General features: G+C 34.0%; 1 protein-coding gene across 3 annotated transcripts; it reads left to right on the top strand.

The window, feature by feature from the left end:
• The first annotated feature begins 450 nt into the window (after nucleotides 1–450).
• Nucleotides 451–5,745, top strand: LOC113057823 (solute carrier family 25 member 48). 3 transcript variants are annotated; one of them, XM_026225354.1, is made up of 7 exons: nucleotides 610–655; nucleotides 1,190–1,233; nucleotides 1,488–1,559; nucleotides 2,648–2,900; nucleotides 3,051–3,326; nucleotides 4,848–4,981; nucleotides 5,263–5,745. In XM_026225354.1, exons 1-7 carry the CDS (start codon nucleotides 610–612, stop codon nucleotides 5,365–5,367), a joined length of 930 nt encoding a protein of 309 aa, XP_026081139.1. In that variant the 3' UTR covers nucleotides 5,368–5,745. The 3 variants fall into 3 exon arrangements, with proteins under 3 accessions (XP_026081141.1, XP_026081140.1, XP_026081139.1); XM_026225356.1 differs by lacking the exon at nucleotides 1,190–1,233 and having other exon boundaries at nucleotides 451–655; nucleotides 2,728–2,900; XM_026225355.1 differs by lacking the exon at nucleotides 1,190–1,233 and having other exon boundaries at nucleotides 459–655.
• The last annotated feature ends 8,457 nt before the right edge of the window (nucleotides 5,746–14,202 follow it).

The following is a 14,202-nucleotide window of genomic DNA, read 5'->3' on the forward strand; positions in this document are numbered from 1 at the left end:
CTGATAACTCTTATGCTTATAGTTATGTCCATATATAAAACGTTTGCAAAACATCAGTCACCAGCTAGTAGGCTAGCTTTCCACTGAAGCATATTTACACAGCGTTTGTTTACATCCCAGCCTACACGTTTCATAGCATATGGATAATGGACAGTCATCATCATCATTTAGCAATAATCTAAACATTATTTACGAGAGAATCTTTGTCGTTTGTGAATAAAACATTGATAGCCTATATGGTTCAATCCGATGTGAGTCATGGACACATTCCAGGCATTCCTCAACATAAAGAGAAACCCAGCAGCCACGTTAAGAGTCACATGATCAAGAATCCTACACTTTACCCGTTACATTACACACCAGTGAGAAATATGGACGCAGCATATCCTTTTAATCAGCTAATTATGTTTGTTGGTGGACAAATCTGTTTTCGTGTATCTGCAACGCCCCCATATACTCCCCCTTCAGCGATTTAAATATGAGGCTGAAGTCACCACTTCTGCTTTTATTGATCTGACGAACTGTTAAATGAAGCTGACGGATGTTTAGCGTCAACACTCAAACCGCATCAATGACCAAATCTCCGGCGTAAATTCACCCTGATGCACAATGACAGTCTTTCATTTGGATGATTTCTTGGCAGGATGGATTGGAGGTGAGTTTTATTTGTTTTGCATGTCCTGTAAAAAGTTTCCTAAGTGTTCAACAACTCACCAAAACGTGCATTTTCGCAGAGCAATATTGCGTTATATTTGGTTTATCTTGTTTCTCGAACTAGTTATCGTCGCGTCTAAACCCCAGTGTGGTTAGTTTCAGTGAATACTTCTTTAAACTATTTATGCTGCTATGTAATATACATCTGTGTCTATTTTTAACTAATTTTGTGTCACGTGTTCGTCAAAACCATGTCTGTAAAACGTTACAATTCTGAGAACTGGTTTCTTCGGCCATAAACTTGGTTTGGTGGAAACCTTGTGTAGCTACTCCATTGAAAGGAAACATTTATTTTGTAAAGCCCTAATGTGCATGTGCACCCACCATGAAATGTTCATAACAATGTAACTTATTCATAAAATGGACACTCTGTTTTGCAAGAAGAGCCTCCTAACCCTGCAGAATATGCAGAATATATCACTATTGCCTTTGTTGCAACATATTTATTTAACTTATACAACTGTTTTTGTTACAGGAGCGTCCAGTGTGATTGTAGGACATCCGCTTGACACAGTCAAGGTTTCCAGACAAATCCTTGTTTTGTGATTCATTTTGTACAAATCTTATATTATGTATTTATTATATATTAAAACATTATACAATTATGTAGTTCATATTATATACTTATTTACATTCTAAAGGTAGTCAGTATTAGTTTCTAAGTTACTTTTTTTTTCCTAACGGTATGAAATGTATTGATTAGGAAGAATGAGGTGTCAGTCCAGGCTATGATACAAAAAAAGAAAAAAAAAATCCTTTGTACTCTTTTACAGACTCGTTTACAAGCTGGCAAAGGATACAGGAACACTCTCCACTGTATCATATCAATCTACAAAAAGGAAAATGTAAGTTTCATAATTGAGTTAAAAAATGATTGGCAAATATTTTTCACAATTATTGTATAATAACTTCTCCAAAAGTCCACAGAGCCTTGTATTTGTTGAGCCGTTCTTGTTGTGCTGTACATTTAGAGATCTCCATTTATTTTTAGATATTTAAACTTTATGAAATGTATATGACAACTTATTTACACAATGAAAACATGGCTATTAGGATGAGGATGGATCCAGCTAGACTAATATAAAAATCTAAACTTTGCTTATATGGGGATTTAATAATTTTGATTAGTCTTTTGAGTTTTTTCATCGTTTGAAATTTTGTTATTATCATATAAATTTCTGCCAAAGATGATGTCACTTCCTGGAGGCTGATGTCATTAAGGACCTGTCTTTTGAAAAAGAATATTCCACAATACACCAAAAGGATAGAAAACAATATTAAAGACACAAAAGCAATGGTAACACTTTAGTTTAGGATCCAAATCTTACTATTAAATAGTTACTTATTAGCATTGGCATATTGGCTGTTAATTAGTAAAGCACATATTAATGCCTTGTTCTGCATGACTATATTTTAGATCCCTTACCCCATAACTACCTTCCTATCTATTAATAAGCAGCAAATAAGTTTAGTGAGGTAAAAGTCATAGTTAATAGTGAGAATGTAACCTTAAAATAAAGTGTGACCAAAGCAATTAGTACAACCAGAAAACATTTTAGCTGGACGAAATAAATGGTAAGTAAACATCTGGAATATTTTCTCATAAACTGCCATTTTTTTTAATGTAAAATAATAGTTCAGAACTCAGAAATAATAATAATGTCAATTCCATTTTTAGGAATTATATGTAATATAATATATCAAGATATATAAAATTGACAAAAGGCTCCAATAAAATTTAAAGGGCATGGGACAAAATTTAGCAATACTTTGAAAAAGTGATCCCTCTCACTCCCAGACTCAATGAGCAGGTTATGTTCATCTTCATCACAGGGCTGCATATCAAGAATGACCCCATTTTTTAGATGTAAACAGATATTATCTTTCCTGGAAGCAAAAGAACATAATCCATTTCTCTTTTGTGTTGTGTCAGGTTACAGGCTTTTTCAAAGGTCTGTCTTTTCCATTGGCCAGCATCACTCTCTATAACTCTTTGGTGTTTGGCTTCTTCAGCAACACGCAGCGCCTCATTAGCAGATATCGATACGGTGACGGCAGACATCCATGCAGCATGCTTGACTTGACTGTAGCGAGCATGTTGACTGGTCTGGTTTCAGTGGGGGTGGGTGCCCCTGTTGACCTCGTCAAAATTAGACTACAGATGCAAACCCAACCTGTTCTTGCAGGTAAGCTAGTCTTAAGCTACAGGCTATAAAAACATTTTAGCACCTTGCAGCTATGCATGGAGTCAGAGTCCTTCTCAAAGACAAACATTTCCAGGGAAATAATGACTTTTGCACACAGTATTCCTCATGAACTGTTTTGTGTGTTTCCAGAGAACTTTAACCTTGCTGGGAATGGGAGTGTCCCTCTGCGGTCAATGGGAATTCAGTCCCAGTCATTGTACAGAGGGCCACTGCACTGCATTAGTACCATCCTGCAGAACGAGGGAATTCAGGGGCTCTACAGAGGCGCGGGAGCCATGATATTACGGGATGTACCTGGTTACACCCTGTACTTCATACCATATACGTTATTCTGTAACTGGATGAATCCTGATGCCAATGCCTCACCCCATCCCTGCTGTATTTGTCTAGCAGGAGGTTTAGCAGGTAAATGAGATTTGGGCTGTATTCCGAAATTACACAGACAGCTGCCTTCTAACTTCTAACAGTAAGACCACATCATCATGTATTGTTCATATTTATTTGAGTGATGATGCATTTTTACACATTTATTTGAGCGATGATGACTAGACAGTCAGACGGAAGATTTTTAGCAAGCACTAATTTCCTTAAACGAACAATAGTATATAGGGGAAATGAAAACATGGAATTCCTCAACATTGCCTTTAATTAAAATAATTGTAAAATTACATTTTAAAAGGCAGATAAAGGATCTTATTTTTAGGAGGTTATGCATTGAAATGAGTTAAATGAGCAATGAGGAGTGTTTGGTATATTGTGAAATGTGTAAAGTGTTGTTTTTGAAAAGGGCTCTGATTTATTAGTAGTATTTCATGTTATTGTGTATGTGATAATGTATGGATTTGAAGTGTTTTTCATGTTTTTGAGTACAGTATGTAATAATGTATGGATTTGAAGTGTGGACCTCAGGACTAGCAGTGCTCTTGGGCATAGCTAATGGGGATCCAAATAAAAACCAAGATAAATGCACAGGCTTGTGTTTATTAGAGTGTTATGTTAGCCTGTTGCTAAGCTAACAAAAATAGTACAATTTGAAATTGATTGCATTCTGTATTAAATGGATTATATGTTTAATCAGCATTTCTCACCTTAAAGGAATAGTTCTGCCAAACATGAACATTTGCTGAAAATGCACTCATTCTCAGGGAATCCAAGATGAGTTTGTTTCTTCATCAAAACAAATTTGGAGAAAAGTAGCATTGACCAGTGGCTCCTCTGCAGTGAATGGGAGCCGTCCAAACAGCTGATAAAAAAATCGCTATAATCCACAATTAATCCACACCACTCCAGTCCATCAATTAATCCAAACCTGCTCTGATGAAGAGACAAACTCATCTTCATTTTTGATGCCTTGAGGGTAAGTGTTCTAGCGCATTTTCATTTTTGCGTGAACTATTGCTATTTCTTTTTCTATGCTTGTCTTAATGCATTATAGGATTGCCTTCCCAATAAGATGCATGTAGACATGTAGTCATAAAGTGTGGTCATATCTCATTTCAGAATGCAGTCTAATGCATTAAAACTTTCAACTGCAGCATGCATACATAGTTTGTTCACTAGGTGAACAGAAGCTGTTTTTTCCTTCCTGAATGTGATGCTCACCTAAAGAAACACCAGATGCACTTGTAGTGTTTTTCAGTCTGTTTGTGCACGTGATGAATTGTTTTTAAAGCTATATCAGACTCTGTATGACACCAAACTGCTTCTTAGCAGTCGTGCACAGATTAACAAGAGTGCATTTGGTTTAGGATTGTGGGAAGATGGATCGTCTAGAAATTTCTCAATGTACTTTCTGTAAAAAGTTTCCCTCCTATTGATGTCTGACGGAAGAGGCCTGGATTAGTCTAAATATGGCTCTACTGGGATTTTAAGGACACAGAATACTTCACGTGAGATTTCACTTGTGGTTATGCTGTTGTTTCACAGGATCCATCTCATGGGTCACCGCCACACCGACAGACGTGGTGAAAAGCCGGTTGCAGGCAGATGCCGTGCAGCACAGGAAGTACAAGGGCATTCTGCACTGCATCGTGCAAAGTTACAAGACAGAGGGAATACATGTAAGTTCCTGATGGATGTAGTTTAAAAACCGGCAGGGTGTAAAAGAAAGTTGCTGTGCACCAGCTACTAAACAAGTTGAAGTAACAAGTTGAAACAATTTCATGGTCAAATATGTTTCGGTGTTATAAAATAGGTCACAGACACAGTGATAGAAAGCTTTTAAAGACCTGGCGTACATTAAAAACAACATTAATATACTGATTCAGAGTTTGTGAAATATGAGTGTAATTCTGATGCTTTTGTTGTTTTTTCTTTGCTTTACTTTCTATGTCCAATGCAGGTTTTCTTTCGTGGAGCTACTGTCAATGCTATCAGAGGATTTCCAATGTGTGCAACCATGTTTCTCGGTTACGAGCTCTCCCTCCAGTTTTTACGCAGTTTCTAACACAGACTTCCAGAAATGATTTTAGGGGATTCGGGATTTTAATGGCATGTCTGAGACTTACATGTGACATGAATGTGAATTCATTGTTGATACGATGAAAAGTATCAGTGAAGCTTTTCGATTTTTCTTATATTAAGAAAATAGTGAAAAATAGGTTCTATTTTGAAAATATTTTGTTTTACTCAGATATTTTAATATATGATTATGCATCATCTGCATGTGAATGATACAATAATTTCTATTTTGCTCAAATATACCTGTCCTATTATTATACATGTATATCTCTTTTGTCAAATTAGATTAGATTCTGTGCTTTAACAAGATTATCTGCTAATGCAATATTATTCAAATGTGTGAATAAATCAAATGATACAGTGAGGTAAAGTGTGTGCTTATTTGTATGAATCAATTTCAATCTAATACTGATGTATTTTTCTTGATGAACTTTAATGAGTATTTTTGTAGAACTATCTCTCAAGACGCAAGTTTTGAAAACACTGCCATATGAAAATAGATCAATTTTATGCCCCCTCCGACATCCTATTATCATCTGCTTATTATGGAAATGGGAATATCAGGTCAAGAAGAGAAAATGTAGGGTAAATAATGGGGCAAATAATGTGAACACCTGAGAAATATTTCATTACAAATGTGTTTTACCATTTGCCCTGAACACATAGTCTCCATTTGAACGTTCAGTGCTCAAAACTGTTCAGGTTATATGACACCAAATAATTCACATTTTAGCATTGCTTGAATGTGAATAGGTTTGCTGTCACTTTTCTGCAGTAGTTCGGTGTTGTTTGGACACGATTCTTAGAGTTCGATGGTCCCTGTCCACTTTCAGTTGATTCATTTTTCCATGCTAAGGACTTTATAAGGACTGCTGTTCTTAAAACACCAAACATTTAGTCTGCTAAGGTTACAGACACTCCTGCCAAACAGACTCCATCTATTGTCCTTTTTTGGAAGTCTGAAAAGTCATTCGTTTCACTGGCCGCTTGTACAAAACACTGCTCAACTCATCATACTGACTTTAGCTGGAAAAATGACTCTTTGTTATTGTCTTCTGACATTACTGACATGCTGTTATCTGGTTTAACACTGTAAAGCTGTTTTGGCACAATCAGTATTGTATAAAGTGCTAAACAAATAAAAGTGGCTTGACTCATACTCCACTGTTATACAGCCTAGAAAATATATACATTGTAAAGATAAATCAAATATAACACAATGGCGTTCGCATTATTTTGTCTAACCCCTGTATAAAATGAAATATTTTGATGTTGCTTCTGGTACACTAGGTGGCGCTGTTTCATTGTGTCAGGAAAATCATAGCGATATTATGGAAATGTAAAGAAAAATGTTTCCACTAGGTGGTGACACTGTATCTAAAACAAACCCGTGAGACCAAACTTTTCACCAGTATTGCTGGAAAAATTACTACATTGGTACAGAAACTAATTATTTTCTCTGAAAATGTTTGATACTGCAGGGGAAATGCTCTCAGTCATATAGCTATAAAATATAAACTGATCACCTTGATTTTTAAAGTATATTATCAACATAAAATGCATTCAACACTAAATTACAGCAGGGTTTCCAAACTGGGCTTAATGCAAGAACTGCAGTGGGGTTTTGAGTTAACTGTCACCCCCATTTTTTAACATGAATGTGAAAGTGCACTATCCAAACTTAAATGTTTATGATTCAGTGCTTTGGAATACAGTTCTATGACTGGTCTCTTTTTAAAGTAGACAATTGCAGTCTATTTACTGCAGTCTCAATAAAAAAATAAAATAAAAAAAAGATTCATTTTACAAGTTAGGAAAGTTTACGTTTACTTTAGAGAAAATGTACTGTACTAAAAATATTTTAATTGACATAAAATATATAAAAGTATTTTTTTAAATCCAGAATTAAATCTTTTATATCCAATTGCTATAAACTGAAAGTTAAATGTCTAAATAAGTAATGTTTCAAATTTGAAGTTGATATAAAAAAAATAATAATAATTGGCATTATACCAAAGACAGCCACCAGGTGACACCCAAAATGCAATTTTGATGCAATTTTCTGTCACAGAAGTATACTTTTCTCTGTTAGTATTACTTCTATCTAAAAAAAACAGTTTTGACTGTATAATAATAATAATATGACATTTGACACCACCCACTAAGGGGGAGGAGACTTCTAAAATATTTCCTTGGTATTACAATGTAATTTTGAGATTTTCAAATGATATATAATTTATGATGATTACTAAAAGAAAAACACAACAAAAAACAGCACTAAGTGTCCCACCAGCAGGATGTTTAAAGTTAAGGGTATATAAAGTTAATAATTAAATAAATCATAAAAATGTAAAACCAAAATAATCATCACTTATTACTTAAACACTAAAAATATATGTATTTGCTTACCTGCATGTCAAATTGACTATTAAAGGCCATGTGTTGTTAAATTATTGAAATATTTAACTTTAATGGTTTTGTATGGAGTGAGTTTTGGTTCTTTATTACATGCGAGAAAATAAAAGATCTGAGAGAAAAAAAAAAGTTTGAGTGAAAAAGTGCTATCACACTGATAGCAAAAAAACATTTAATGAGAGAAAAAAGAATATTTGAGAGAAAAAGTTTTCATGCCAATAGCAAAAAATTATAATATTTGAGACTAAAAAAAGTTTTGAGAGAAAGTATTTTCTCATAGAACATAAAAAAATATACATTTGAAATTTTTTAATTATTTCTGAGAAAAAAAATCTCTCTCAAAATACTTTGAAAAAAAACTCTCAAATATATATATGTTTTGCTATCAGTGTGAAAATATTTTCTCTAAAAAAAAAGTGTTTCTCTCGAAACGCTTTTCTTTGCTCTTGATGCAATTTCTTGCTCTCGTGTCAGGATTTTGCTTTCACTGTGAGAATTGTGTCATGGGCGGGGCCACGTTCCTATTGGCCAGTCGGGTGAGCATCGTCTTGTCTTGGGAGTCGAACTGAATCATTACACCATTGTTCGGTTCAGCTGCATAGATGCCGCCTCTGCCTTATGACTAGTTAAGTTGAGCATAGACACTCCAATGTTTGGGCAAGATGATGACACACAGCTGGCTGAGCAAGTTCAGTATCACTGAAGATTAAACATTAAAAAATAGCACTCATATTCATGAATGAATGTGTATTATATTATTTGCTTGCTAATCGCTAGTAAAGCTAACCAGCCATCATGCTAGGTAAACTTGCAAACTCACCTGGTTTATACTATGTTTAAATCAAATGCCAAATTAATGTTTTGATTTAGATAGTTTCACGCCTTATTTAGTGAGTAGTGAGCTAGTTTCTACCTTTGCACTTGCTAGCCTCAAAGCACCTGAAGAGTAACTGCTTGTTCATACAACCTCCCGTACAACTTTCAACTAACGTTAGTATGCATGGAAGGTGGCAACCCTACAACTAGCTAACGTTAGACAGTGATTGATATACCGTTTGAAAGATTTAAAAGAAAAAATAATTACCATGACAGTACAGGCACAAACATATTTGTGGGTTGCTAATGTAAGAGTTAGTCCTAGACCTGCAATTTACCTTGTCAGCTCTAGACCTCGGCTAGATGGTAAAAAATATTTAGAATAAGCCCTGTGTAGCTCAGTTTGTGAGCTATACATGCAGTGTAGCTAAACATGTAGTGCAACAACCATACAAAGACTATTTTAAACAAAACTAGGTGGGACACTTTCAAACGGTATATCAATCACTGCTCACTACTCACTAAATAAGGCGTGAAACTATCTAAATCAAAACATTAATTTGGCATTTGATTTAAACATAGTATAAACCAGGTGAGTTTGCAAGTTTACCTAGCATGATGGCTGGTTAGCTTTACTAGCGATTAGCAAGCAAATAATATAATACACATTCATTCATGAATATGAGTGCTATTTTTTAATGTTTAATCTTCAGTGATACTGAACTTGCTCAGCCAGCTGTGTGTCATCATCTTGCCCAAACATTGGAGTGTCTATGCTCAACTTAACTAGCCATAAGGCAGAGGCGGCATCTATGCAGCTGAACCGAACAATGGTGTAATGATTCAGTTCGACTCCCAAGACAAGACGATGCTCACCCGACTGGCCAATAGGAACGTGGCCCCGCCCATGACACAATTCTCACAGTGAAAGCAAAATCCTGACACGAGAGCAAGAAATTGCATCAAGAGCAAAGAAAAGCGTTTCGAGAGAAACACTTTTTTTTTTAGAGAAAATATTTTAGCAAAACATATATATATTTGAGAGTTTTCAAAGTATTTTGAGAGAGATTTTTTTTCTCCGAAATAATTACAAAAATTTCAAATGTATATTTTTTTATGTTCTATGAGAAAATACTTTCTCTCAAAACTTTTTTTTAGTCTCAAATATAATTATTTTTTGCTATTGGCATGAAAACTTTTTCTCTTAAATATTCTTTTTTCTCTCATGAAATGTTTTTTTGCTATCAGTGTGATAACTTTTTCTCTCAAACTTTTTTTTTTCTCTCAGATCTTTTATTTTCTCGCATGTAATAAAGAACCAAAACTCACTCCATAGTTTTGGCTGACAAAAAGAGTTTGGGAATCCCTGCATTACATAAAGAAATACACAAATAAATATGAAAACATCAGTGATATTACATACCCATAGTCTCCCAGGTTTGAGATGTTCTTGTTCAAACTTCAACAGTTACTGAAGGTCACCGGATATGATAAAGATATAGTGTTTCACATCACTACATCACCAGAGTTTAGTATTTACTTGCATTTATTTGTTTCATACATGTTCTAATTTCTTGAGAGGTGCCTTTTTTTCAGAAACATGCTTTTGCAAATGTATTTACATTTCTGAATACAGTAAAAGCTAAATGTTGTGACACATAGTATGATTATGAGAAGGGATAATTAAAAGAGAAAAAAAGAATAATTAGGGAGATGATGAATAATTCACTGTCCCCGTGTGAATAATATGTAATCATGTAATCTGATTTTAACAAGTACTTAATTTGTAAAATCTGATTATGTAATCCAGATCACATGTAACTGGAAACCACGCAGCACTGTGTAAGATCATGTATCAATCATATTTAAACAGCTTGCTTTAAACATGACCTGACCTTTGGAGCACAGTGCCAGATTTCTCACAGATTCAGCAAAAGGTCTCCTGCTTTTATGTACAGCCAGTGGAGTGACAGATGAGACTGAAGTGAAAACAGCCGAGGACACGGGCAGCATCTAAAGCAGCAGTCTGATTGTGTCTACCTCACGGCAGCTGAACAGCCTCCATTCAAAACTAACGCTAGAAGCCCCAAGCCAAACAGCCAAGTCAATCAAACTGTGAAGATACTGCCAAAAACCCTTTTAGTGGTGCTTCAGAAATTATATGCTATTATATATACTGTTTGTATATTATGTCTCTATCCATCAATCCATGTTCAGCATCATTTGGCTTTAGCTGCGTGCACGCTTAAAGAGAAAGTAAAGTTTAATATATCAAAGGGAATATTTTGAAAACTAGTAATACTCTATTATACTATTCTGAGAAATAAAACTACTGTACGCAGCTAAAAACAGACCAGTTTTTCAATTACAAAAATATTCATATCTTTAGATTAGATGATGACTCAGATGTGGGGCATCCATAGGCAGCAAAGATTTCATTTATTTTTGTTTATCTTTGTTCATTTATTTGAGTATATGAATATGGACTACTTCACATGTCACTACATGTGAAATGAAACAGGCTAATCAAGACGGAAGTCCTGTTCATTAATATCAGCTGAATAATGCCCATTTTCCCAGACTTTGGTGATGCGTGCTCAGAGATATCAGACCATCATGAATTAGAAATATGTTTTTTATTGTGACTGCTTTATAGATGGCGAACACACAAAGCCCAGCTCTAAAGCAATATGATGCTTGTTTTTGTCAGGTTTGCTGGTGAGGTATGCTGCCTGTGGGCTGTTCATGTGCATCATGAATTATCTTTTATTGCTCATTTGTTGTTGGGTGAAAAGAAATGTGCATGCCATATGCTCTTCTTAAATCATTTATAAAGCCTGTAAAACAACTTAACTGCTATTCTCATTTGCATTTTTCTTTATAATGGTAATAGTGGTAATAACACTTATAATATATATGTAAGTAAAATAAAATTATAATATATATATATATATATATATATATATATATATATATATATATATATATATATATATATATATATATATATATATATATATATATATATATATATATAATTGTATATAATTGAATAAATGTTTAATTTAACTAATTTAAATTGCAAAACGTATAATATATATATATATATATATATATATATATATATATATATATATATATATATATATATATATATATATATATATATTAGCCATTTTTATTAATGAGTCATAATTAATAAAACAAATAATAATATACATAATAAATTTATATTTATTATTATTATTATTATTATTATTATTATTATTATTGTGTAATGCATCTACTGCCAGTAAACAAATGCTTCTTTAAAATAATAATATTATTAATAATAATTATTATTATTATTATATATATTGCATCTATTGTATAGTTCAAAACACATTTAAGTAACAAAAGAAAGTTAATAAAAAACTAAAACTAAAAAATCATACAAGCTAAACTTACATCCTTTCGTCCTTGTCTATTTTGCTCATCCTTTTCTTCTTTTTGGCTGATGGAAACAGCTTTGAGACAGGTTTCTGAACATTTGTCCACTGAGCCACAAGCTGTTAACCTGGAGTTCCAGATAAATTAGTGTTGGTGTTGTTGGCGGCCGAAGACACACAAGACATCAATCTTTATTAGTGCTTTCCTCGATAATTAAGTTAAACTGGTAATAATCAATTTGTTTTGGAGAGCACAGTCATATTATCTTTTTATCAACTTAGCCTCCTACACATACGCCCCTTGGTTTATGTTTTGGGACTACGGTCTGTAATAAAGGCATAGTAAACCTGAAAAGAAAAATGCAAGTTAATAAAAAATGTACACATTGCCAATTGCATTTGAAGATACTATAAATCGACAAAATCATGTTATGTATATGTTGATTGTGAATAATTATTTATTTTATAATTATTGCATATAAGGAAATGTTTTATTTTCTTTTTCTTTATTTCTTTTTTTTGTCCCTAAGATGAAGTGCGCTTTACACCCTTGCCATCCTTGAACAGGACATTTGCAAATTTGTTTGCATGCTCAGATGTTTCATTTATTTGTTTATTATATATATATATATATATATATATATATATATATATATATATATATATATATATAAATTCAACCTAAGCTAAAATGAGCTCGACACCCTTAGCAACTGTCCCAGTACAAAGTTGATAATTATATATATTTATCGGTAGGTTATAAAACTGTAACTATAAGAAATAAAGAGAGATGAATAGCCTACTTTTTTATTATGCTTTCATACACTTAATATTGACTTTTAAATATATATGTGCGTGTGTGTGTGCATGCATGCGTGTGTAGTTAATACTGTATATATATTGATAAGTGCAGTTAATTTTTCTTCTTCTCCCATCCCATTGTGTCCTGTACTTTAACCTTGAAATGAATCTGTAATGGTGACATAATCGAAGAGAAACCTTCAGTATGAATTTGATCTCTAAAGAGTCCCTCATGGCTCACTCTGTGACCTATTAGGATGATGATTTCATTGCGGCTCCAATTACAGCTCCCTAAACTTCATAGCTCTCTGGTTGCAGACGTGATGTCATAAAGGTCGGTCTTAAATGGTGCAGCTCTCTGAACTCAGACCCCATGGCTGCTTCATGTACTGCTTTGTTTGGACTGATTGTGTTGCTCAGTGTAGCCTGAGCACCTGTCAGTAATATTTGTTCAGCAGGAGGTAATGAGGGATCAGTAATCACTGTACACAACACTTACAGCAGGATCCTGCCGACCTTCAGGATGGAAAAACACTGGCGTGGAAAGTCTAAAATAGCAGAATGCAGACAATGCCACGTTATTGACAGATAGTGTCACTAAATATTATCATTTGCGATCGTGTATTGTTTGTGTCCAACACAATTTCAGCACCTTTTCTGTGTACAGTGAGACAAGCTAATAAAAGAACAGCAGCATGTTACCGTTATGGCCATGTTAACACTGTAAAGTTTCAGGAGTGACAACAGCATTTAAATATGGGAGTGAATCCTCTAAATTAGTGTTTTATTTCTGTATCTACAGAGCAGATCTCAATCTTAACTGATGTTTGAAATTTATGTTTGTAAGGCTGTTTCACAGAGTGCACCGCTAAAACATGTCTGGATGGGTGGTTTTGGCTGGTTAAACTGGTCTGACCAAGATGTTGTTAGCTGGGTTAGCTAAGTCATTTAGCACGTTGCTAACATGGTTTAACATGCTGCTAACATAAATTAGCATGTTGCTACCATGAGTTTATCATGTTTAGCATGTTTCTAGCATGATTTGTCATGTTAATAGGATATTTAGCATGTTGTTAGCACAGTAGCATGATTAAGTTGGTTGTTAGCATCTAGGGCATAGGTTTGATTTTGACATTTGGTGGGGGCATAATAGCAGACAATAAGTTGAAGTTACAAAAGCTATTCAGTCAAGAAGTGAGTGAAAAGATGAGGGTCTTTTGTTGTTTAACATTAAAAAAAGATAGCAGCAAATGGGCATGGTCACATATTTTGTGAGTGTGTGTGTTAGTTTGTCAGGTCAAATGCAAGTCTTGAAAGAGAAATCAATATTTGTGCAGCGCGCACTGTCTGACAAGGCCCTC

This window comes from Carassius auratus, chromosome 39 (genome assembly GCF_003368295.1).
Source record: "Carassius auratus strain Wakin chromosome 39, ASM336829v1, whole genome shotgun sequence".
Lineage (NCBI taxonomy): Eukaryota > Metazoa > Chordata > Actinopteri > Cypriniformes > Cyprinidae > Carassius > Carassius auratus.

Coding starts and splice junctions, on each gene's coding strand:
- LOC113057823 (XM_026225354.1), top strand. CDS start 610: ATGACAGTCTTTCATTTGGATGATTTCTTGGCAGGATGGATTGGAG. Junction 1,560..2,647: donor CAATCTACAAAAAGGAAAAT/GTAAGTTTCATA, acceptor GTGTTGTGTCAG/GTTACAGGCTTTTTCAAAGG. Junction 2,901..3,050: donor AACCCAACCTGTTCTTGCAG/GTAAGCTAGTCT, acceptor GTGTGTTTCCAG/AGAACTTTAACCTTGCTGGG.